Source organism: Antennarius striatus, chromosome 5, assembly GCF_040054535.1.
Source record: "Antennarius striatus isolate MH-2024 chromosome 5, ASM4005453v1, whole genome shotgun sequence".
NCBI lineage: Eukaryota > Metazoa > Chordata > Actinopteri > Lophiiformes > Antennariidae > Antennarius > Antennarius striatus.
Genome location: NC_090780.1, coordinates 1,720,979 through 1,747,012, shown reverse-complemented (window position 1 = coordinate 1,747,012; position 26,034 = coordinate 1,720,979). Strand labels below are relative to the sequence as shown.

Genomic DNA, 26,034 nt, shown 5'->3' with positions numbered 1-26,034 from the left:
AACTGAATATAGGTTGAAAGGGATTTGCAAATCATTGTATTCTGTTTTTATTTACGATTTGCATATCGTTCCAACTTCACTGGTTTTAGGTTTTGTAAATTATTACCTCGAGATACGAACTGCTCAACATACGAGGTTTTTTTTTGCGATATGAACGATTGGGCTGTATATATTTTTGATCAATATATGAGCAAAATCTATTGTTACTTATTCATATTTTTCTTTAGATATATCTGTTGTATTTTTTTCTTCATTAAAGTGAAATTTTAGGAGCAGGGTTCAAGTTGTTCTATCATGGTGTAGATAGGAAGAGAAATGGAGTAGGAGGTATCTTGAAGGAGGAGTTTGTTAGGAATGTCCTGGAGGTAAAAAGAGTGTCAGATAGAGTGATGAGTCTGAAGCTAGAAATCAAAGGTGTGATGTTCAATGTTGTTAGCGGGTATGCTCCACAGGTAGGATGTGAGCTGGAGGAGAAGGAGAAATTCTGGTCGGACTTTGATGAAGTGATGCAGAGCATGCCTAGAAGTGAGAGAGTTGTCATTGGAGCAGACTTCAATGGACATGTTGGTGCAGGAAACAGAGGTGATGAGGAGGTGATGGGCAGGTTTGGTATCCGGGAGAGGAACGCAGAAGGAAAGATGGTAGTTGACTTTGCAAAAAGGATGGAAATGGCTGTAGTGAATACTTTCTTCCAGAAGAGGCAGGAACATAGGGTGACCTATAAGAGTGGCGGTAGGAGCACACAGGTAGACTACATCTTGTGTAGACGGTGTAACCTGAAGGAGATCAGTGACTGTAAAGTAGTGGTAGGCGACAGTGTAGCCAAACAGCATAGGATGGTGGTGTGTAGGATGACTCTGGTGGTGAGGAAGATGAAGAGGGCAAAGGCAGAGCAGAAGACGAAATGGTGGAAGCTAAAAAAGGAAGAGTGTTGCATGACTTTTAGGAAGGAGTTAAGACAGGCTCTGGGTGGTCAGGAGGTGCTTCCAGATGACTGGACAACTACAGCTAAAGTGATCAGGGAGACAGGTAGGAGAGAACTTGGTGTGTCATCTGGAAGGAGAGTAGATAAGGAGACTTGGTGGTGGAATGAGGAGGTACAGGAGTGCATACAGAGAAAGAGGTTAGCTAAGAAGAAGTGGGACACTGAGAGGACTGAGGAGAGTAGACAGGAGTACAGGGAGATGCAGCGTAAGGTGAAGGTAGAGGTAGCAAAGGCCAAACAAGAAGCTTATGATGACTTGTATGCTAGGTTGGACAGTAAGGACGGAGAGACTGATCTATACAGGTTAGCAAGACAGAGAGACAGAGATGGGAAGGATGTGCAGCAGGTTAGGGTGATTAAGGATAGGGATGGAAGTCTATTGACAGGTGCCAGTAGTGTGATGGGAAGATGGAAAGAGTACTTTGAAGAGTTGATGAACGTGGAAAATGAGAGAGAACAAAGACTAGAAGAGGTGACTGTTGTGGACCAGGATGTAGCAAAGATTAGTCAGGATGAAGTGAGGAGGGCATTGAAGAGGATGAAGAGTGGAAAGGCAGTCGGTCCTGATGATATACCTGTAGAGGTTTGGAAGTGTCTAGGAGAGGTGGCAGTAGAGTTTCTGACTGGGTTGTTCAACAGGATCGTAGATAGTGAGAAGATGACTGAGGAATGGAGGAGAAGTGTTCTGGTGCCCATTTTTAAGAACAAGGGAGATGTGCAGAGTTGTGGCAACTACAGAGGAATAAAGCTGATGAGCCATACAATGAAGTAATGGGAGAGAGTAGTGGAAGCTAGACTAAGGGCAGAAGTGAGCATTTGTGAGCAGCAGTATGGTTTCATGCCAAAAAAGAGTACTACAGATGCAGTATTTGCTCTGAGGATGTTGATAGAGAAGTACAGAGAAGGCCAGAGGGAGCTGCATTGTGTTTTTGTAGATCTGGAGAAAGCTGATGACAGGGTGTCCAGAGAGGAACTGTGGTATTGTATGAGGAAGTCTGGAGTGGCAGAGAAGTATGTTAGAGTGGTGCAGGATATGTATGAGGACTGTAAGACAGTGGTGAGGTGTGCTGTAGGTGTGACAGAGGAGTTCAAGGTGGAGGTGGGACTGCATCAGGAATCAGCTCTGAGCCCCTTCTTGTTGCTATGGTGATGGACAGGCTGACAGACGAGGTTAGACAGGAATCACCATGGACTATGATGTTTGCAGATGACATTGTGATCTGTAGTGAGAGCAGGGAACAGGTGGAGGAGAAGCTAGAGAGGTGGGGGTTTGTCCTGGAAAGGAGAGGAATGAAGGTTAGCCGCAGTAAGACAGAGTACATGTGTGTGAATGAGAGGGACCCAAGTGGAAGAGTGAGGTTACAGGGAGAAGAGATCAAGAAGGTGGAGGATTTGAAGTACTTAGGGTCAACAGTCCAGAGCAATGGAGAGTGTGGAAAAGAGGTGAAGAAGCGTGTCCAGGCAGGATGGAACGGGTGGAGGAAAGTGTTAGGTGTGATGTGTGATAGAAGAGTTTCAGCTAAAATGAAGGGAAAGGTGTACAAAACTGTGGTGAGACCAGCGATGTTGTTTGGTCTAGAGACAGTGTCACTGAGGAAAAGACAGGAGACAGAGCTGGAGGTAGCAGAGATGAAGATGCTGAGGTTCTCTCTGGGAGTGACCAGGATGGATAGGATCAGGAATGAGTACATCAGAGGGACAGCACATGTTAGAGGTTCTGGAGATAAAGTCAGAGAGGCCAGACTGAGATGGTTTGGACATGTCCAGAGGAGAGATAGTGAATATATTGGTAGAAGGATGCTGAGTTCTGAACTGCCAGGCAGGAGGCCTAGAGGAAGACCAAAGAGGAGGTTTATGGTTGTAGTGAAAGAGGACATGAAGGTAGTTGGTGTGAGAGAAGAGGATGCAGAAGACAGGGTTAGATGGAGGCAATTGATTCGCTTTGGCGACCCCTGAAGGGAAAAGCCCAAAGGAAAAGAAGAAGAAAGTAAGTAAAATTTTACACTCATTAAAATGTTTTTCAAAATGTCATTTTTCCGCAGCAGAGGTCAGGTTTTCCTTCAACTCACCGTGTTTGAACTGCGCATGTCTCATAAGACTTTTGTTGTGAAGGGTCACCGGAAGTAGTATTCTGCACGCTAACTTGACGGCCCTCCGCCGGCCAATAGCAGCCAGGTAGTCTCAATGGTTGATCCTGTTGCGCGTCTGAATTACAGCTAGCAGTCGGTCCCAGCGCCCCGCGTCTACGCTGGCGTGTCGCTGCGTGTAGCTTTCTGGACGGGGCTTCACGTCGTCCTCATCGGTGTGATGGAGCTGGATAAGATGGACGAGAACGAGTGGCAGTATCACGGAGAGGGCAACAAGAACCTGGTGGTCGCTCACGTACAGGTGACTGGACGAGGCTAACGCGGAGCTACAGTCGGGCTAATGTGGGGCTTGTTGTGAGGACGACACTTCATTCCGTTCCGTTTCTTCTCGTCACGTTTTTATTGATAGAATCTGTGGAAACGACCCGGAACCGGTTCGATTCGTGGGGAAACCACGTCTGTCACGAGTGTCCAGCCGCCGCGGGCTGCTCGGTACCCGGCTTGCAGCGCCTGACTTTATGCTAACCCAGCTGTCCCAACACGTCCCTTCTGGGGTTCGGTTTGTGACCTGGGTCGGGCTGTCGGGGGTCCGGCCGGACCGGCAGCTGGAGGACGCTCGTTCCTTTAAATCTGATCCAAACGCTGCTTGGAGGCTAATGTAGCTGTTAGCATCCTCCCGGTTCGTCCTCCAGCCGCTGGGCGGATCAGCCCTCCTGTCTGCCCCCTCCAGACAGCTGGTCTCTCCAGCAGAACTCCATGAAACGTTGTTCGTGTCGGCAGAACCGTGGACTGACCCACGCCGGGCCCTGTGTCCGCTGCCGGGCCCCGTGTCGCCCGTGGGGAAGTCACCCACGACACTCCTCTTGGAGTTATTGAGCAACTGGTGACTTTTCGTGACGCAGAACTTCACATTCCGCCATGTCTCCATCCACCAAGGAGCTCCGGAGTTTCTCTGGCTCTGCTGGGCTGCAGTGGAAGAGGGGCTGGGTTGTAGGGTGTGGGTTGTAGGGTGTGGGTTGTAGGGTGTGGGTTGTAGGGTGTGGGTTGTAGGGTGTGGGTTGTAGGGTGTGGGTTGTAGGGTGTGGGTTGTAGGGTCTGGGTTGTAGGGTCTGGGTTGTAGGGTCTGGGTTGTAGGGTCTGGGTTGTAGGGTCTGGGTTGTAGGGTGTGGGTTGTAGGGTGTGGGTTGTAGGGTCTGGGTTGTAGGGTCTGGGTTGTAGGGTCTGGGTTGTAGGGGCTGGGTTGTAGGGGCTGGGTTGTAGGGTCTGGGTTGTAGGGTGTGGGTTGTAGGGTCTGGGTTGTAGGGTGTGGGTTGTAGGGTGTGGGTTGTAGGGTCTGGGTTGTAGGGTCTGGGTTGTAGGGTCTGGGTTGTAGGGTCTGGGTTGTAGGGTGTGGGGTGTGGGTTGTAGGGTGTGGGTTGTAGGGTGTGGGTTGTAGGGTTCGGGTTGTAGGGTTCGGGTTGTAGTGTTGGCGTTGTAGGGTTTGGGTTGTAGGGTTTGGGTTGTAGGGTTGGGGTTGTCGGGTGTGGGTTGTAGGGTCTGGGTTGTAGGGTTGGGGTTGTCGGGTTGGGGTTGTAGGGTTCAGGTTGTAGGGTTTGGGTTGTAGTGTTGGCGTTGTAGGGTTTGGGTTGGGTTGTAGGGTTTGGGTTGTAGTGTTCAGGTTGTAGGGTTTGGGTTGTAGTGTTCAGGTTGTAGTGTTCAGGTTGTAGGGTTTGGGTTGGGTTGTAGTGTTCAGGTTGTAGTGTTCAGGTTGTAGTGTTTGGGTTGGGTTGTAGTGTTCAGGTTGTAGTGTTCAGGTTGTAGGGTTTGGGTTGTAGTGTTGGCGTTGTAGGGTTTAGGTTGTAGTGTTGGCGTTGTAGGGTTTGGGTTGGGTTGTAGGGTTTGGGTTGTAGCGTTCAGGTTGTAGGGTTTGGGTTGTAGGGTTTGGGTAGTGTTTGTGCTTCATGACTCCACAAGGATTTTTGATCAGTTTGGAGCTCCAGATGTTGATATCAGTGAAATAAAAATGAAAGTGAACGTAGGTTAACGCTGCTTCATTGATTCACTTTGTCTTTGGCCTCATACCAGATTGTTCTTTTGTCATGGCTCAACATTGACCATAAAACATGTCATCTAAACACATCATCCAAAGAAGTGTCAATGTCAGAATAATGAGTTATAATAGTAATAATAATAATAACAATAGATTCAGAATAATTTAATCATGGGACATGTGAGAAATGTCTGAGGGTGTGAAATGAAGAAAGGGGATCTACATATAATATTCATTTTGTTATCTTCCAAAGAACTAGGTTGGACTGTATTGGAGCTTTCCACTAAAGGAGGGGCAGTCGACGTTACTATTGATGGCTCAGTGCTGCTGCGTTTGAGCAGAACAACAGGAACTAGTCAGATGCCAACATTTTCTGTTATTGCCTAATCCTAACTCCTTGAATCTCATTCACATCCCTCAACAAGTGGGATTATGCAATCAGGGACTAGAACCTACTTGTTATACTGTAATAGTTTGTCTATTGTCATATATGTATCTATGTATTTGCAAACCTGTACTTTGGTTACTTGGAGCATTTGTATAGACGTCATAGTTCAAAAAATCCATGTGAACAAAATTTTTGTCTTTTGTAATGAAAGTGTCATGAATCTAAATTATGATTCCCTGACTTTATATGTTTTACTGCCAGCGTGTTTTAGCAAGAAAGGACAAATGCCTAAGGGAAGATATCGCATAATTATATGTGTGAATATGTCCTTATTCAGTGTCCTAAATTTGCAGTCTGACTAAGGCTGATGCTGCAATACCTGGACTAAAGGGTGGTTTCCATTTGGCTCTAGAGATAACGTATTCTTTAGTTGTAGTAACAGATGTGACATTTTTCTCAACCTTGTGTTAGAAAACATGTGTCATCCAATTTATAAATAAAGATGACCTAATTCAAATACAGTAATCCCTCGCTTACTCGTGTTTCATGATGCAGGGCTTCACTAAATCGAGGATTTTTAGTAGGTTGTCAGGTAGGACCTGATTTGTGTTGACTTCACAACCATATTACCACAGTTGGTGAATGATGACACGCGCTGCTAAAACTTCCTGTTGTCTGGTTGGTTTGTCAACATATTCTAAAGTGTGTGGATGCTTTTCATGTCTTCACAACAACATATTATCACTACTAGTCTGAGGTGTCTCGCGCCCACCAGCAGTCACAAGAATGGTGAGGCTTGTAATAAGTAATAATCAAATCTCTTCCTGTAGGGGAAATTATTTTTCCATTCTGGTTAGTACATCAGACTTGTATACATGTGGGGTACAGGCCCAAACACACACGCGTGCGGGAGATGGGGGGGCGTTCAAACGGGTAGCGTGGTGGGTGCCCCAATGAGCAGCTTGTAAGAGGATGGTACCTTGCTCAAAGGCTGCCAGTTCACACTTCAAACATTTTGGTCCACATGGGTCTTGAGCCGGCAACCCTCTGGTCCCCAGCCCAAGACCCAGTGGACTGAGCTGCTGCAACCAGAGAGTAGTCTTAATTGTAATCCAACCAATTTTGCCATGTGTCAAACTCAAGGCCTGGGGGTCAAGTGTGGCCCGCCACATCATTTAATGTGGCCCACGAGAGAAAAAAAAGTCAAGAGTTTCAAAAAATAAATAGGGCAACATGCGTGCTCTGACCAAAAACCACATTCCCCAAAATGCAGTAATTAGGACTATTTTAACTTTGACAAAAAAGAAAGCTAACATCCTAACTTGCGTTGTTATTTTTCTTTATTCGTTGATAGTTTGATCCTTGATTGATGGAGTTCTGTGGGTTTCATAACCTGACAAAAGAATTTATTCCAGAGAAACAAACATGCCTGTAATGTTTAACTTGAATAGTTAATAAATTCAGTGTTATTTAACATGAAGGATTAGTTAAATTTATGTTACATTACCTTGACTTACATTTAGAAGTTACATCTGGTCCTTTGAGGACAGCCATGATACTGATGTGGCCCTCAGTGAAAATAAGTTGGACATCCCTGCCTAGATAGACGGTAGACTACCTGTCAGAAAACTCTGTCATAACTTGCCCATTATTTTATATTTATTCAGGGGTTGTCCTCCTGTAGGAACTAAATGATGTAGGAACCAATGTTGTCCTCCTGTAGGAACTAAATGATGTAGGAACCAATGTTGTCCTCCTGTAGGAACTAAATGATGTAGGAACCAATGTTGTCCTCCTGTAGGAACTAAGTGATGTAGGAACCAATGTTGTCCTCCTGTAGGAACTAAATGATGTAGGAACCAATGTTGTCCTCCAGTAGGAACTAAATGATGTAGGAACCAATGTTGGCTGGTCAGGTTTCTGCTGGAAGCATTAACTGACGCTAACGCTGAACTCTGAATGTTTTACTAGTTGATGTTAACTGTTGGTGGATTAACTGAGAAACTTCATGAAATCAAACAGACAACAAACATAAAGGGGCGTGTCTGACTTTTGATGAGCAGGAAGTGACATCAGCGCGTCATTCACCTCAGTGAATTAAAGCTGGGCTTAGCCTCTACACCCCCCAGGAGAAAATACATTCAGCAGAAGTAGAGATGTTAAAGTTACATTACGGTGCTACAGGATTTTATTATTATGGGATGTTTTAATGTCCTGTTAGTGTTTCTGGTCATTCTTAGGGAATAGAACTTTAGTATTTACAGTAGTAATGACATTAGTATTTAGGGTAGTAATGGCATTACTTTAGTATTTAGGGTAGTAATGACATTTGACTGACTTTAGATGGAGATTATAGATTGAACTTTAATAAGTCATGACTTACAACAATTCATTTTACAAACAGCCTCCCAGAACCAGTTGTGTTCATATGTTGAGGACTACCTGTACTTTCTTTGGGGTTTGTCTTTGCTCAGTGGTTAAGCTGTGACTTCAGAGCTCTTCTGTGTTTAGAGTCCACTAACCCTGCCATCATTTCTCTTTTGTTATATGCAGCTTTCCAAAGTTCTGCGCCTCCTCAAGTATCCTGCAGAGGACTCTGAAAACCCACCACAGGTGAATATGTGTGTGAAAAAAAATGTCACTTAACAGAATACATCTACTTTGTTCCTTAAACTTATTACAGTTGGATAATATCTATTACACAATGCCATGGTGATAGAGAATCCAAAACTATCCATATTGATATTTATTTCTTGTAAGTGTTGCTTTCACATTGCTGTTAGAGCTTATTCACACTGGATTTCTTCACCAGGAATATTTAGGCTCTGATGAAGTGATGAACGTCTGTCATTGTGCACCAAAAACAGAAACAGGATTTACTTTTTTCTCTGCAGCTATTCCATAGGCGATGTGGAACATCAATCAACTTGATGTTCAACAGTTAAATAATAATGAAATCAAAGGTTTAGTTTCTAGCCACGAGGTGGAGGGTGGGGGATGGTAGAAGACAGATGAACAGCCGTGGGTTCGTCTCTTGACTCGTCACTGTTTAGAACTGATCGGTTCTTAGTTGATCTTCGGTGTGAGCGTCAATGACACGGCTGCTTGATGATCTGAGATAGGTATTGTGAGTTAATGAAATGTTAAGCAGCTCCTGGCCGTCCCAAGGGACCAGCCATGCACTCGTATAAGTAAGAAAACATGAGCTTTTTAGTAAACAAAGAGAAAACAACAAAAAGAAACACAACAATGATTCTTGTCAGAATTCAAGGCACTGAGCCACACAGTCCTGACATTGAAATAATGTGTGACAAAATAACTTTGACACCTCAGAACCAGACCTGCAACATTTTGATGGATATTATTACAAAGCACTGAAAGCAAGTGCAGACAGTCACAGGGGAGAAGCCGGTCACCACAGGACTGTCTTTCTCTTTAATCCCCTTCAGATACGCAGTCCTTATCCCGCATTCTAGTGACAATCCACAGCTCGCTGGTCTGCATCACTTCAAAGTGTTTTTGTCTGCCATTCATGCTTCTAGTCAGTGTACTTATGAAGCTACGTCCATTTAAACTTGAGTATGTCAACCAGCCCAATTAGATGAACTAAATGGTTCACACAGAAACTCTGATCTATAGGATTAGTGAACAGGAAACTGTCTCTGTTCACTAATCCTATCAAAATATCCTCGCTAGCAATCCAGTCAAAAAAAGACAAAACTTGGATTAAATCAAAGAGTACATTTAGCTGAAAACTACATGCTCATACCTGCTGTAGCTGATTGATGCACCCGCAGGCACAGATTGATGTTCAACTGGTTTTTACTTTGCATCCTAGCTGTGTATTTTTAATGGTGGCCAACAGGAGAGCAGTTAACCTGATTAGATTTGATGAATTCTACACATATCATTCAGAAATGGCTGCTTGTCCAAAGTCGGGCATTACACTGGGAAATGTCGGATTTAGTATTTTTGTTAATGAGAACATCAAAGACTGACTTTGACGGTCACATTTATCTGTATTGTCCTCTGATGCCACATAAACCCATGTGAAGTGTTTGGACTGAGGGAGATGAAGGACATGGACAGAACCCTCACAGGATGTGTTTCAGGGTAAACTGTGCTTGAGCATCACATCTGTTCGCCTGCTACGGCTAACAGATTGAGATTAGTTCCTTCACTACTGACGACATTCTACCCAGCCTTACATATCAGGTTTTATCGCAGCAGTCCACTGCATAATCACATCTCCTGTCATTGTGTTTTGAAAGGGTTTTCTAGTTCTCTGTACGTTGATCACATAATGTATCGTGTCAAATGTGAACAAATTTGCCTTTCAAAGGAGCCTTTGATTTAACTCCACTGCTAATCAGTGCAAATGTTTCGTACTCAAGCTATGTTTCATCAAACTAGTTGTCAGGGGTGGATTCTAATGGTGAATGCAGTGGAATGCACACTGAGTGAAGTCATTGATCGCGAAATGAAGGAAGTGACAGAGAGAGATTGCTCGTTGAGATAGTTTTCTGAAGAATGTACCCTCATTAAAGCTCTGCATAATGAGTAGTTACTGCAGGAATGAGAGTCGTTTTGGCTACGACGTCTGTAAGGTAGCATACTTGTTCATATATTTGAACAAGTGACAAAACCGGATGACACGGAAGTTCATGAAGCGTTTAACATTTTTGTTTTAGGGCGGTAGTGGCTCAGCGGTAGAGCGGGTCGTCCAATGTCCCCAAGATCGGCCGTTTGATTCCCTTTTTTAGCGCGTGTAGCCACGGTGGCGTTCTTATTTTTAGGGAAAAAAGGCTAAAACTTACAACTTTTTTGGACTCGCGAAAATCCCCCGAGCGATAACAAACTTTTTCTCTAGCTAGCGCCGGTATTTCCATCGGCATAGTACAGTTGTGCTTGATGCAGTACTGTTCATTCTGAACTTTGTCATTGTGATTTTTCTATTTAGTGAAAATTATCAGTTTTCTGTCTTTATTGATTTGTAGTGATCAATTTCTGAGATGCAGGAGTGAGGCGACAGTAATTTAGAAAAATTCAAATAAGGGAAGTCTCTAATTTGTTTAACTGCTCATCCTGCGTAGGGTTGTGGGGGCTGGGTTAAACCTACTCCAGCTGACTTTGCATGTGAGATGTTGTACATCCTGGATAGGTAGTGATGCCTGACCTGGGCCAGTCGTAAGCCTTTTCTTGTCCTCTGCACTCGATGCTTTGGACACACTGAGGATGCCTACCACCTCCGCAGCAGACTTTGTTCTTCAGGCTTTTGATGAGCAGCATTTTGGTCTCTGGTGGAGTCTTTGTTGTGTCATGAGTTCAGGTTGTGCTCAACACGGTTGTCTGGTCTGTTGGGATTATATTCTACAAAGTATTTGTCACAGGCGAAGCTCTTTTCTATGATTGAAATCATTGGAATCTTTTAAAGACACTTCAAGACTTTTGTCCTAATTAAATGATAAATCTCAATGAATGATTCAACACTATTTTGGTATAAGAAGCATAATCTAGAGGCTCATATAAACCATTTCTGATCCCAGTCAATCATACTGTAGGTGTGAAGTCATTTTTTGTTTCTACATTCTGAATGAGCAACAAGACCTTTGTCAGGGACTGTAGAAAAGGAAATTTAAAGTGTTTCCTCATAATGTTACTCAAGGGAATCACATCAAGTGTAAATCAAATAGGTCAGAGCACCAAACTCTACGGAATCCCATTTTTAAGATTTGTGTCCATAGATTTATTATGAAGTCGCACAAGTTCTAACTAAATGTGATGATCAATAGATGAACTCTGAATACTGACTGGAAAGCCTTAAATAAGTGCCTTGTAAAAATTCACACAGCTGACTGGCGCCGACATTATCTGCAATCTTGGACAGAAATGGAAGTTCAAAATTGGCTGATAGTTAGTTAACACTCCAGAAATCATTGTTATTGTTTTAGAAAAGGTTTAATAACTGTTTTAAAGGAAGAAAAGTACAAGAAGGCTGCCTTTCCTGATAATATTAGTACTGAATATATTTAGTAATGGGATATTAATTGATAGATATATATTAATCCCGGAGGAAATTGCACATATCCACTGCTCAGGCATTACAAATTGGGGAAAGTCTTCTTAAACTGGGTCAAGAGAATGTTTTAGACGAAGCAATCGATGAATGTAGTTGTTGCAGGTTGATGGGGGAGAAGCTATCCAGAATAACCGGAGCATCTACAGTTCCTTTTCTCAGGGATTAGTCAGTGTTTCTCGAGGACAGAAGGTGATGAATGTCATCTTTAATAGATTCAATTTTGTACATAAAGAAGCTCATGAAATCTTAACTTCTGAACCTCTGGAAAGATAAGGGTCAGCAGAGCTGGAACTCTGTGTTAGCCCAGCTACACTATCTAAAAGAGAAATCTTGAATTGTGCATGTTTTCCTCTATTAGTGATAAGTAATATGTAGCTCTGGTTCTGCAGAGGACTTCCTCTGTACTTTGAGACTTTCTTGCCAGACAAACAAGACTCCTCCTAGCCGTCTTCATTTACTCAGTCAGGTTGGGTAACGTACCCGATTGGCCCAATCCACTGTTAACCAAGTGAAATTATAGCAGGTGAATGGATGATGATGGGATACTGAAGGAACATCCTTTAAACATTCAGTTGTTCCCTCTTTATATAACATGATTGCACAAAGGATATTGCTACATGGGCTTACCAACACCACCCACAGCAGTAAGTAAAACACAGTTTCTGAGTGACTGCTTTCTGATTTTACTTGTTTTATATAGAGTCCCGGAGTTGTACCAAAGACAATTCTACATACAACTGAGTGCATTAAGAGCCTGAAGGCCTGCAGAGCTAAGCAAATTGTAATAACTGTTGTCATAGCCACACAAGGGAAGTATCTTTCTGCACCTGAAGGCACACAGAGGCGTCCAACTGGTTTTATGTTCATATCCACATCATGCTGGGATATGTTTGCATGATAAGAGGAGCTGACATTCCAACCAGACCCAGTCATTTTGAGAACTGTCATGTTGATTGATTTAAAACTGTGAGCAGAATGACAACCCCATTTGAACATGGTTGTCCTGGTCCATTGTACCCACCTGTGTGTGTGAAGGGGTGTAGTCTGTCCACACCGCCTCAGAAACCACCAGGCAGAATTCAGTGACATTTCACAGACAACTAAAGATGTGCATCTCATTTTGAACTTTTGAAGTTGGGCAATTTTCATGTTGACTTATTTAAATGATGTTGTTTGATAATTTGTGATACTTTGTCTTCTGTCCACATCAGCATATCCTGTAAAAGACGTGGATGTTTTTCGCTTTGCAGGTACATCATTACTGAAATAACATGTAGTCGTCTTTCATGTGTTGGTGTAAATAATGAAATCAGTTGAACTGGTGTATTCGAACAGCCATTAAGGAACTGAAAAGGCGGCACAGACAGGCGGATGCAATGACATGACTGCAAACTGAAGCATTCCTGAAGGGATCAAACAAGTGTGCCTGATGAAAGCTGGCATTTCATCCTGTTCTGACAAATACTCTAATGTACAAACCGACACGCTCCCAACAGTTTACAATGTCACAAAAAACAGATCTTTTACTAGTTTTTAACTATCGTAGAAATTTGATTTCAAACATGTGGCAATGTTATCATGTCTGAGCAATTTCTGCATTTGCGCTCCCTCACTGAATTCAGTTGGTAAGAACAGAGCTGAAAAACTCACTGTCAGGCTGAAACTCCTGAAAAGACCAGTTAACAATAGCTGTAATCAGTAATTACTTATTAAAAATTAGTTAGAGAAATAAGTGGGCTCTTGAACAGTGTTCCGACGTGGTCGCTTTTGAGATTTGGTCAATCACAAATGTCATGAAAAGTTCGAATCTGGCCACTGGTTGAAAGACGCGAAATGACCAAGTAAGCAGATTGTTCTATTGAATACTATTATACCCCAACGTACCCATTCAGACAAGGAAATCAGAAACTAAAAATAAGTCAGATCTGACACCTTTCCGATTGGCAGATGTACTGGTTAGCAACACATTCGTGTCCCATCTTGGGAACAGTTTTGCAGGGGTATTGACCACACAACCAGTCAACCAAGAGTCCAGAGATAGATCCCGTCTCAATTTTGGCTTGTCCTTACGCAGATTTGTGCTGACAACATTCTGGCACATTAAACATTACCGTACTCTTTTCACGATCTCATCATGCTCATTTAAGAAGGTGTCACAGAAAGCTAGAGCCAGCAGTCATACAAGACGTTGTAATTAAAGAGAAGAGGCAAAACCCAGACAAATGTGTGTAAATGAACTCCCGGTGTGTTTATATAACTAGGTTGGAAGTAGACACTGACAAAACAACAACACAACACAATTTTTTCTACTGGTTCTATGAAAATTTTGTCTCTATCTCTTATTTTGAAGAAGTTGAGTAGTCATCAAAAATCTCGTAATGATACACCAATAGCAATACTACATGTTCACAAACTGGCATACAGGCATCAGTTGAAGGCAATAGCAGATCAATAAGTCAAAGTTCAATGAAAAAGTAATAGAAGTAATCTGCCCATTTGTTAAATCATGTCTGGGCAAGATTTAACAAATGAGTTCAACTACAAGTAAATCAAAAGTATAACATATCAATTTGATGGTGCTTCAGGTCAAATGGGTTTAAAGCTGCCTTTGATTCACACCAGTGGAACAGGAGCTGGAGGGAACGTGGAGTTCAGTGTTATGCTGTAGGATACTTTGACATTGAGTGTGGGGGCTGGGGATTGAACTACTGGTGAGGATCAATAAGGTGAGGCTGGATATCCAGAATCACATTTGGGTGCTGAGTTTAGACCGAGCTAAGAGAGAACACACACCTGACTGGATTTAGAAGAACAGGATGTGACTGTGCGCCTGTGTCTTTTTCAGACGGTGGAACAAACCTTCAGGCAGCTCCAGAACTGCGTTGACTTCAGCTCCAACGTGATGACCAGCCTGCTGGGAGAGAAGTTCATCCACACCGGGGTGAGATGCTGTTTCCTGTTATTTAGGGCTTTTATTTGACAGTTTTTACATTTATTGATTTCACTTTGTATTTCCACCAGTATGACACTACACACATTTCACACTGCAGACAGGTCGTACAAAACTACTGTTCTGATTGGTGATAGAAGAGTACCGATTTTCTGAACCCCCAAGCCTCACTTTCTGACCGCTACTCCCATTCAGAAAGAGTTGAGTGTTTCAACTAGAAGTGTTTTAGGTCTGATGATGTGTGTGTGTGTGTGTGTGTGCGTGCATCATGTAAAAGACCTGCAGCAAAGCGATGACGAGGAGATGAATAATACATTTTGTGCAGATGTTCTTTGGTTCACTGAGGCTACTTTGAAAATGAGTTCAAAACTTTGTTAAAAAAAAAAAGGCAATTCTAAATAGAGTAAAAGCTTCAGTTGGTCAAAGTACACTATTAGAATAACAATGAAAAGAGAGAAATTAAAATAGACCACACTTATAAGTTATTAACGTGATTTTTCTTTTCTGTGGGGTGGGTCTTGGCCCAGAGAAGAAAACACTTGAATGTTGATGTAGATCCAGTTCATTGGGAGTTTTGACCAGCTTCTTTGTGACAGCTTTTCAACACATTCTTTACATTTCCCAGACAATAACTCATGGACCTCGTGCATTTAGGATTTGGTTTGTATGCCACACTTTTCTAAATGCTGTGAAAATCATGTACAACTGTATATATTGACCCCTTTATACCCACATCACATCCTCCTTTCACCCACATTTGACTGTAAATAAAATAACGTACGTCGATGATCAGTTGTTTTTTCTCCTGAATTTCGGCAACAGTCAAGAGTAAGATAAACTTTTTCTCATTAAAATTCTATCAACCAAAAATTTATAACAGCGATTTTTAGGTACGAAGTATCTCTGCCTGTATGGTGTGTAAACTTAGAAGGCTATTTTGCTGAATTGCAACATAAAAAACACTTGACACATGAATGAAGTGATGCATGGAGGAGAATGAGTGACTGATTAATTATAAGGAAGGCAGTGTGTGGTAATTTCTTTGGTAAATACCAGAGCTTTGAAATAGTTCGTGGAACAAAACCAAAACAAGACACTTTTGGTATTTTTCCAGGAAGGAAAATAAAACCAAAAACTAAAACTTTTTTTTTTTAATGTTCCGCAACAGAATCGGAACTGAAAGCAATTGTAACTGGTTAATACCTGACTGCACAGTTGTTATTCTTTCCGACATAAAAAAAAACTAAAATTGTACTTGGTTATAGAAAGAAACCAGTTGCTGTGTTCGCAGCCCTGCCGCATTGATTTGGATCAGGACAATCCATTGATTACCACACAGACTGTGTTGGAGAATGTGACTTTGAAATCGACCAGATTATATCATTGAACGCTGCTCATGGAATCGTTCTGACGTATTCCAGGTATGGACAGCCCCGTTGGTTAGAATGTTAATAACAGGGATCTGGGATTAATGTTTGACATGAAGTGAAATTACATGTCTGAAATGCATCAATCTAGCTTAAATTCACCGTGTCACTTCCTGCAAAGCCAGTTTCCCCTGTTTTAACCCGTGGGAACTGTTGGGGCCCAAAAGTGACATTTTTGTTGCTTTCTCCCAATAAATCAGTTAAAAGGCTAAATATGACATTTTGCCAGTAATTTTCTTTCATCTTTATTTTCTAAATTCCTTAATGCCTGTCATTGGAAGTGTATAGAAGGACAGATTTTCAATGTGTACACACAAAACCTAAAATGGTCAAAAATGGTCCAATTGACTCACATTAGTGAGTCAGAGACAATCTCGAGGTGCACGTGTTCTTCATTCAACTTTGATCGTAAAGATGGAATCCTGGCATTGAATTTAGACAACAGTAATAAATGAGATATAAGGACTGATGCTGTTTGTACATGTCTGAATATCAATCAAACATCTTTGACTAATAACTGTGAAGCCTTGGATGAAAGAGTGAAATCTGAAGGGTTTTTTGGCTGCCAAACATTTGGGAGTGTTGGTAAAAGAATGTGATGGTGAGAATGTTGCAATCAGAAGGAAATGATCAGGCTGAAAGCACACTGCACACGCTTTACAGAAAAGTACCAAAGACCACACTTTGTTCACCAACTGGACCAACGCCACTGTTTTCATTTTCTCCACAGGAAGTGGTCAAACTGCCGCTTGAGTTTGTGCGACAGCTTTCAATCAAAGTTCAGCATCAGAGACCAGGTAAACCTGGAAGTCAACCATTTCTGTTCTTTCTCCATCTTCCAGTCTAGAACTCTAACAATAATGGGACATCTTCATGCTTTTCCTCATACAACATCTGAGAACTCATACACAATGGAGTGAGAAGAGATTGTTAACTGCCACTCACCTCACAAACTAAATGAGTGAGGTACTTGTGTTCAAGTCCAATAAGTCAGGATAATTCCAAAACTTAAGATTTTAAGAAAAAAGCTGGAAGGTAGTCTACAAGATATTGTCAAAGCCATGAACGTATATTGGGTTTTAAAACGTGTGTGTGTGTGTGTTTGTGTGTGTGTGTGTGTGACAGCCTGGCGTTGTGACAAAGTGATGGACATCTACAGTGGCTGTGCTCTGTGTCTGCCCAACCTGACGTCTCCAAACATCTACCAGCCAACACACACTCCTACACTCTGCATTGAGATTAAGGTACACACACACACTGACGTCTTCAGCTGGTGGTGACCTTCAACATAGAGGTCGACCATGACCTCAATGCTGTTCTCAGTTTCCTTCAACTGTGTGTTGAGCACCAAAGGGAAAGCATCACAATCAAAAATGTAACGAGAGCGTTTTTCTCTTCCTGCTCTTTCACGTGTCACATCTAATCTGTTATTGATATCGGATGTTTAAATGAAGCTATTGGATTGATTCTGTATAACTGATCCTGTAATTGGTTCTCAAAGGCTTATTTATAGATTGTGGCCATCATACTTGCCATTTTTACTTTTGTGTTGTGATGAAAAACACAATTGCTGTCTATAGACGTCAATGGCAGCCGGTGAGTTAGAAGGTAGTTGACTAATTTAAACTGAACTGCATGTCTTTATAAATTAAATAAAACTTAACAATGTGTAGTTTCATTCTTTCATTTGTTGCAGTAATGGCATTTATGGATAACATCTTAAAAGGTTTTACATTTGTACTTATAAATGTGACTAATATGCCTACAGTTAGTGTGAGACAACCTGTAGTTTTTTATTTAGTTTTTTAAAGAAATGTATCCGGTGTTTCATCGTGGAGCCATTTCTGTAATCGGGTGTGGTTTTTTTCTGCTGTTTTCAGCCTAAATGGGGTTTCCTGCCATCCTCCAAACATGTCAGCAAAGACATTAAGACCAGAGTGTGTCGCTTCTGCATGTACCAACACTACAAGGTAACTTCAGCTGCTGACACTGAAGGCGTTTCACCTTTAGGATGTCAACTCTTTGCCAGTTTTTGTTTGATGACTTGTTTTTCGGAGGTAGAAACATTTAGAGTGTGTTGATCTGGATCATCATCTGGATCCAGAATGAAGCTAAAGGATCAGTTCCTGTTTCTGTCAGGATTTAGGTGCCTCTGTTCTGGATCGGTAAAATAAAGAGTTGAAGTCTTCACCAGCAGTGATCCACATTCATCACACATGCTCCACATCTGATAACTGTGGTTCAGTTATCATGTGCTTCACATCTGATAAGGGCTTCTCATCTGTGGTGCCCTTATCAGAAATATTAGTTTAAGATTCTCAGAAAAGTTTAATCTTCAAGCATTTCTTAGTTTTATTCAGGACATTTTTGCAATTTTTTTGAACATTTATATTTCTTGACTTTCTGAAAAGTATAATATTCAATGACTTTAAAAAAAATACTTTTCTTGCTTTTAAATAGAATGCAAAGTGTCCCTAATACAGTTGTGTGCTTTCAAATAAAAATTATTGGAAGAATTTTGAGGTTCACTCACATGTTTAGACACACTGCTATTATTATGAACATAACTGCATTATGTGCTCTGGTTTTTCTCTGTAACTCTGTCATGATGGATTCCAAATTCTAAGGGAATCTGAGGGTAAGGGTGTAAAAACTCTAGTATCTTGAGGTTTTCTGACCAGATGTCTGTTGCTCTGTGATGTTCGTATCTTCCAGGTTGCCATTGGCAGGTGGAAAAGACGCAGTCTGTACTGTCCTCTAGATCTGTTCTCAGGGTGAGATCACGCTGCTGCTGTTCCGTGCGACATTTCCTGTCTCCGGTACCTCTAGTGAACAGCAGGTGAAGCTGCTCTTCTGTATCGTAACACATCGTCTCTGACTTCTCTTGTGTTCAGGAACAGACAAAGAATGCACTTTGCCATCAGACAGCTGATAGAAGAACCTCAGAACAACTTCAAAATCTTTGAGGTGAGACACGACCACACCCGTTCCCCCTGCGTTTGGGCACCTCTGACAATTTCAGTGATTTCCATTTATAAATCGATATATTCAGTATTTTCCGCACTATAAGGCGCACCTAAAAGCCGATAATTTTCTCATAATCCCGTAGTGCGCTTTATAATCCGATGCGCCTTGTATATGGATTAATATTAATATTAGTATTGGTTAAAAACAAGATCGCTGAAATAACCCACTTTAAAGTTAATTGGTCTAAAAAATGCTATTTGAGTGTCAGTACTGGAATCTAGTGACGGTCCATTCTATTAGTCTGTGGAAACACACGGAGAAACTGGACTAAAGGTGAATAAAGACCCTCAAAAATGAACTTACAGCCTTTTCTGAAATTTCACGAGCAGAGTCAGTGCTAGACAAAGGTGTCAGGTGTGCTGCATTGATTTACAAATGTAGCTGATAGCTCTGGGGGGGCGGAGGGGCGCATTCAGGCTTGTGTATTCTGTCTGCAGCGACGTGCTGTGAGATTCACGGCGGTGAGACACCGACGTTAAAGTCAGTTCTAGGAGTAAAACAGCGTCACGTTTGACAGTAAATTATCAGCCTGACATTAAAAACTAGTTAAAAAATTGTTTAGGACACACAGCAGCAAATAGCTGCACCTCACCTCCGACCGGACTACCCATCGATCGAAACGATATTTAATAAACGAAGACGAACCTCGATGTTTCAAAGTTCAGATCATGAAATAATCCGCTCTGTTCGCACTGACTGCACTCGTAATGAATTTAACCAGTTATTAATGTCAGGTTTTTTAATATGCGTGTTGACTTCTTTCTAAGATGGCAAAGTGATCAAGTGATCAGGTTTCCTTGATGAGGCTCAGAATGGCTTCATTGACTTAACAATAGCCTTTCACAGCTGACTAAAGGTACTCACAGCCATGAATGCTCAATCTAGTGGACGGATGGCGCAACTACAGCCACGAGTTTTTTAAATCTATTATTTTTTTATTATATGCGCCTTATAATCCGGTGCGCCTTACATATGAAATAAATTATAAACAATTCATTAAAGCTGTGCCTTATAATCCAGTGCGCCTTATAGTACAGAAAATACTGTAGTTGGATCAGTCACTTCATTTTGATCTATCAAAAAACTGAAGTCAAACTGGATTAACTGGATTAACAGAAGATGTGAAATATGCATCAAAACAAAATTAGACAGGTGCAAATATTTGGACACCTTTGTCACTGTGTCGATTTGAATTCCTGTAACTTCTTAGCTCTGGTTTATTGGAACACAATTAATCCTCAAACACAGGTCTATCCAACCATGAGAAAAGCTACCCATAGTCAAATTTGGTGGAGGATCCATCATGCTGTGGGAATCCTGTTCAAGATGAGGGTCACACCGATTCCACTCAATATCAGCAGATTCTTCAGAATAATGTTCAACAATCAGTCTCAAGGTTGAAGTTACACCGGGGCTAAATATTTCAACAAGACAATGACCCAAAACACTGCTCAAAATCTGTGTTCTACATACAATGTTCTGTCCCCAGACTGATCCACAAACTCATTGGAAGTTATTGGATGCATCTAGAACCTGTTATTTTTACAAAACAAGGCTCTACTAAATGTTAGTCCAATAAACCTACTTTGATTGCTGACATATTACCGTGTTCATCAGTTTTCTGATCAATCACAATGATTTATAAATGAAATTAATGGAACTTCTCAGGGGCGCCCAAACCTTTTCATACCGCTGTTTGTTGTCCAGACATTTATACTACCAGGAGGTAATATGTACCAAATGTGTGAAAATGACTTAACGTGTGTGTGTGTGTGTGTGTGTGTCAGGGTGGTCGCTGCATCTACAGCAGTGCGGAGGGCAACAAGGACTCGTCGGACCTGAGCTCTCTCCTGCATCATCTTAGAACTTACTTCCAGTATGGAAACAATCACATCAACGGTCACATGACCAACAAAGCTGTCCTGAACGACTTCATTCAGGTAACCGACAACACACACCAACACACACCAACACACACCAACACACACCAACACACACCAACACACACCAACACACACTGCAGGTGTTGCTGAAACAAGATTCCTGTTATGGAATGGGAAGACGTAAAGTGTGTTGTAAGAAAAAATTAAACTGCTTTAGTATCGGCAGCCGCTATTGGCCGGAGTTGGTCATGTGACGTTTGTTTTGAACACGACTGGTGATTTAAGTGTGAACTGGCGGTCTGTCTGCAGCTGCTGGTGAACGCCCTCCTGAGTGGGGAGGCGGGGGACAGAGAGATGGTGACTGAGAGACGACAAGAGGGGCGGAGCTTCTGTGAAGCCAGTCTGTTCAACAAGGAGCGGATTCGCCACGGTCAGAAACGTCACGTGTTTCCTGTCTGTCCTTCTATGTCCCACCAGGTTCCCATGATGCACTGCAGAGATCTGACTACGTGAACGTCGTTCGTCATCCTGATCGGAGCTGAAACCATTTTTCATCGTCGTAGTTAAATTAATCTGCAGCTAAAATACAATTTGAATTATTATTGTGTTAATATATTAAAGAAAAAAAAAACATTGTAAACTCTTTCTGTGACATTATCTGATTGTTTTCTTTAAAAATGTGTGTTTTTAATAAATTTTTTAACTTTAATGGACATTTTTTAAATTGTGCAAATAATTGAGAAAGTAACAGGTTCATCAAAACTAAAACTGATTTTTACTGTTTACATTCTTTTATTACAAACTATGGACACCCCCATCACGCCAAACATAGAGAACTGGTCTATTGTGGTCTTACTGGTTCATCGCAGCACTGTTGCTTGTGACCACTAGGGGGTGCTGTGAAGCTGCTGAGTCGCTGCATACACACATTTTCCACCTGCATGTTACCTCAGAAAATATCTTCGTCACAAATTTCCAGTTTGTCTAGTCTGTAAACAAGTCTCAAGGGGAAGGGACTAAACTTATCCAGTTAGAACTGGATGGGCTCAAACTAACTCTTCCTTTTTCACAATAAAAGTCTGCAGCGAACACAAACCTGGTATTTTTTTCAGGTGATTGGGCGTCGGCTGCGTGGAAACCTTCAGGGTTTCCACGAGACACAAGTTCAAAACATGTCGTCTTTGCTGTTTTGTCGTTTTATAAACCGATGATGATGTAACTGTTGTCCTGATGGATCATGATGCTTCTAAACAATCACTTACAAAAAGTCAGATTTGATGTAACAATCTGCTTTGATCCCGTTTGAAATCTTTTGTGTCTGCAGTATACTCTGAGCTGAGATGGTTGTTGGTTTGAAGCCCGTCTGTTCTCTCTGTTTGTGTGAAGGCTCTCTGGGTTTACCAAGTGACTGTGCATTGTTCAGGATTCTTCAGACTCAGTTGTTGGACACGCTGGACATCGAGGGACTGTACCCGCTCTATCGCAGAGTGGAGCAGCACCTGCAGACCTTCCCCAAGCAGAGGTACGTCTCCTAGCTAACCGTCATTCATCAGTCGTTTCCCTGAGGCTCTGAACCTTGTCCCTTCTGTCAGAGCTCATCTCCAGGTTGACGGTCCGTACAACAAGGCCTTTCTGGAGAAGCTGAAGAAATGTCCCAACGAGGACGACGGCTCTGTGGAGTACGCCGTCACGAAGGTCAGTGGGTACTCAGTACGGACGTGAAGATCTGACATCAGCGCCTAGTGATGTTCTGTCTGCTTTCAGCAGCTTGAAAAGAGAGCAGAATCTAGATTCCCTTATGGCACATGTGTCAAACTCAAGGCCCGGGGGCCAAATGTGGCCCGCCACATAAAATGATGTGGCGGGCGAGACCAAAAAAGGTCAGCATGTCTAAAACTAAATAGGTCAAAAGTGTGCTTTGAACAAAAACTACATTTCCCACAAGGCAGTAATTTAACCCATTTCAACTTCGATAAAAAACATTTTGAACAAAGTTAATGTCCTAACTTGTGTCCGATGTTATTTTTCTTTATTCATTGATAGTTTGATCCTTGATTGATGGAGTTCTGTGGGTTTGATAACCTGAGAAATTAAAGGATTTATCTTAGAACAGAGAAACATATTTTTTCTGTCTAATCATAATGTTTAACTTGAATAACTACTCCTTATATAACAGTAAGGAGTTGTTACATTTAGTTACATTACATTGAGTTACATTGAGTTACATTTATTAGTTACATCTGGCCCTTTGAGGACAGCCGTGATGCTGATGATGTGACTCTCGGTGAAAATGAGTTTGACCCCCCTGCCTTCCTGGAACAGGAATAAACCCGGGCCAGTCTAACCTCTGTGTGTTTGCAGATCCATCAGCACCGCGTTGCCATGACGGTCAAGGACTGCTCAATCATGATCACCCTGGTGCCCAGCAGTGAGGAAGAGGGGGATGAAGACGGGTAAGGTTTCATTTTTGGAAGTCATGTTGACACGTTTACGGAGTCTTTGGCCTTTAAAACAGAACCGTGAGTCATGGTAAAGACTCTCTGGTTGTTTGACATGTTGTATTTTTTGTTGGGGTTCAGGGTCTGCTCACATTAACCTCACGCTCCTCTTCCTCCCCCAGTCCAAGGTGGCGCAACGACTTCCTGGTCTCAATCTTGGATCTGGACCCCAAGCCGTTTGATAACATCCCCTTCCAGCTGCGCCTGGACCAAGAGATCGTTTCCTGCTACCTGAGGACTGCCTTGCCCAAAGATTCTCTGCCTCCGCTTCCTGACATCTTCACAGCTGCGGAGCGAGACGACTGCACGCTGCTCTTTCACCCCATGTGACGGCCGTCACGTCCGGATCTCGAGCCGAGGAGGAAGTCGCCACTCAGCCGGAAGACTTTTCAGAGACGTTGCGGTTACTGATGTCGTTTATTTTCTTTCTTTTAGAGCCTGAATGCTGTGGTGGGTTTCTCTTTGTGGTGCGTTTGTATTGAAAACCTTCAGAATTGTGACAGTGAGTGATGATTTGCCTTGTTTCCTGTTTTTATTTTTTTTTAAACTCTTAAGTTGGTGTCAGGATATTAATACTTTGTCTCATATTTGTGCCAAAATTTTGGCGGTTCGGAGTCGTCATGAGGTCAGTCCCCCCCAACCAGAAGACAGTTTTCTTCTCCCTCCAGTTTGGATTAAGCATTTTTTACCTGTGATTTTTGACATCTGTGTGACGTGGCCTCTAATTAGTGAAGGTTTTAATCCCAACAGCTAATTAAAAACAGTTTAGCAGCGAAGGGAGTCAATGTTTGGATAATGAACTGGAAAAACGACTCGGATAAGGAAAATTAAGATTCCACTCCCAAAATTATGTCAAGATTTTAAATCCTGACAAACCAAACTCCTTTAATCCCTGATATAACAGAGTTGTACAAGTTACAAAAACAAAACGCTGTTAGAAATGATCAAGTTTGTATTTACGGTATTTTCCACACTATAAGGCGCAACTATAAGCCTTTAATTTTCTCAAAAACCAACAGTGCGCCTTATAATCTGGTGCGCCTTAGATATGAAAAACGTTTTAAAATAGGTCATTCAAGGAGCGCCTTATAATCACGTGTGCCTTATAATGCGGAAATTACTGTATATTAAGTCATATTAAGTAACAAGAAAAAGTTGTATTTTCTTTAGCAGTAACATGTAAAACAATGTGAAAATAATCAAACTTCCTGTAGCCAAACCCACTGCACCTGATTCTAAAGCACCGTTAGGACCGGGAGAGGATTTGTAGTCCATTAGCCACTCCCCTCAGCTCTGATTGGTAGTTTAGATTCAGGTATGGAGCACTGGGGTCTGATTTACTCACATATTACCCGTTTGTTATACGAAATAGAGCGAAGGTTATTTTATAAAAATAACTAATGAACAGATGGTTCTAATGAGGGAAACACTCCAGAATTCAAGATGTGTGTCTGATTACATACTTATATACATGTACTGAATGAGTACTTCATTGCATAGTACCTTAAATCTGACAGTGTGTTTATAGTGTGGACACTGCAGCAGGATTGACAACCTTTAACCTCTGGTGTGGGACGTGACACACGGGCACAAACCGTGTGGGTGGCGTTGGATTTATTACAGGCTCTTGCTTTTCACCTGGGCCTCACTTGTGTTGGTAAAAACTTTAAACGTTAACTAACTCAAACTGTCGTAAGTCAAGATTCATTCTGTTTGTCGAACGGAAACGGACCTGGTGTCTGAGTTTGTCGGGTCCTGTCTGACCCACTGGAGCAAGGGCTGCTGGGTAACCTCCGGCAGTCCACTTCAGATAGGCTTCATGTTGCTGCTCCACGAGCTCGTGTGCCATAAGTGGCCTGTAGTGTGTTTGTTGTGTGTTTTGGTTCAGATGTGTAAATGTGTGTTATGTTACCGGCTGTTCACAGCAGACCTGATCCAGACTGGAGTCCAGTTGTCTTATCAGCTTATCAGTCAAGCTTTGTTAAAAGGAGGCAGGAAAGGATTTTATGTTCTAATTTGATTCATTTTGAAACAACAAATTACATTTTTAGAGAAAAGTCGTGGTTCACAATCGTAGTTGTGTTGCGTGGAACCGATGATGCAAGGACAAACACGATGTGTCCTTGCAGAACAAAACATCTTTTTCAAATCCCTGAAGACACAAAACCAGCTGGAAGGACGAGACATTAAAATAAAATAGACGTGAGCAGGGCTGTGATTGGTCAGTTGCCTCTGCCTCATGCGTCAAATCATCACAACACTGTGATACAGACTTGTAATGTGTGTGTGTGTGTGTGTGTGTGTGTGAATAGCTGAAAGAAGAGAACTATTTGAAAATACAAAAGCGAAACTGCTGTCTTGCATTTTGTATTTAAATTATTTATTTTTGTAGATTTTGACCAATGAGCTCTGCTGTCACAGTCGTGCTCTTTCTATCGAATAAAGATTTCTATGAGTGTAAACCGTTGTTTGTCGGCTGACGTGATTTAGAGATTTACACATCCTGAGTCGGGCTGATGGCTCTGATCACGGCCTCTAAGGTACCTTCAGGTCCCAGAATCCTCAGCAAGCTCTGAAAGGCCTCGGCAGCGCCACCCACAGCCAGAGAGGGGAACAGCTGTAGCGCTGCAACGACAGGAACACACCTGAGTACCTACAAGTCTAATCCCAGCTAATCCCAC

The 26,034-nt window shown here is 42.1% G+C and overlaps 2 protein-coding genes across 3 annotated transcripts in view; one reads left to right on the top strand and one right to left on the bottom strand.

Annotated features, from left to right (window-relative positions):
* The first annotated feature begins 3,147 nt into the window (after positions 1-3,147).
* ippk (inositol 1,3,4,5,6-pentakisphosphate 2-kinase) lies at positions 3,148-25,815 on the top strand. Its single transcript, XM_068314811.1, has 14 exons — positions 3,148-3,373; positions 8,043-8,102; positions 14,414-14,509; positions 16,676-16,742; positions 17,071-17,189; positions 17,826-17,915; positions 18,661-18,719; positions 18,840-18,912; positions 20,760-20,912; positions 21,165-21,285; positions 22,242-22,377; positions 22,448-22,550; positions 23,217-23,308; positions 23,476-25,815. Exons 1-14 carry the CDS (start codon positions 3,293-3,295, stop codon positions 23,681-23,683), a joined length of 1,458 nt encoding a protein of 485 aa, XP_068170912.1. The 5' UTR covers positions 3,148-3,292; the 3' UTR covers positions 23,684-25,815.
* cenpp (centromere protein P) overlaps positions 23,883-26,034 on the bottom strand; it is a 90,630-nt gene continuing 88,478 nt past the window's right edge. For both annotated transcript variants that reach the window (XM_068314813.1, XM_068314814.1), the window contains exon 9: positions 23,883-25,978. In XM_068314813.1, the coding sequence (XP_068170914.1) occupies positions 25,848-25,978 (131 nt within the window). In that variant the 3' untranslated portion in view covers positions 23,883-25,847. The remainder of the gene's footprint in view (positions 25,979-26,034) is intronic.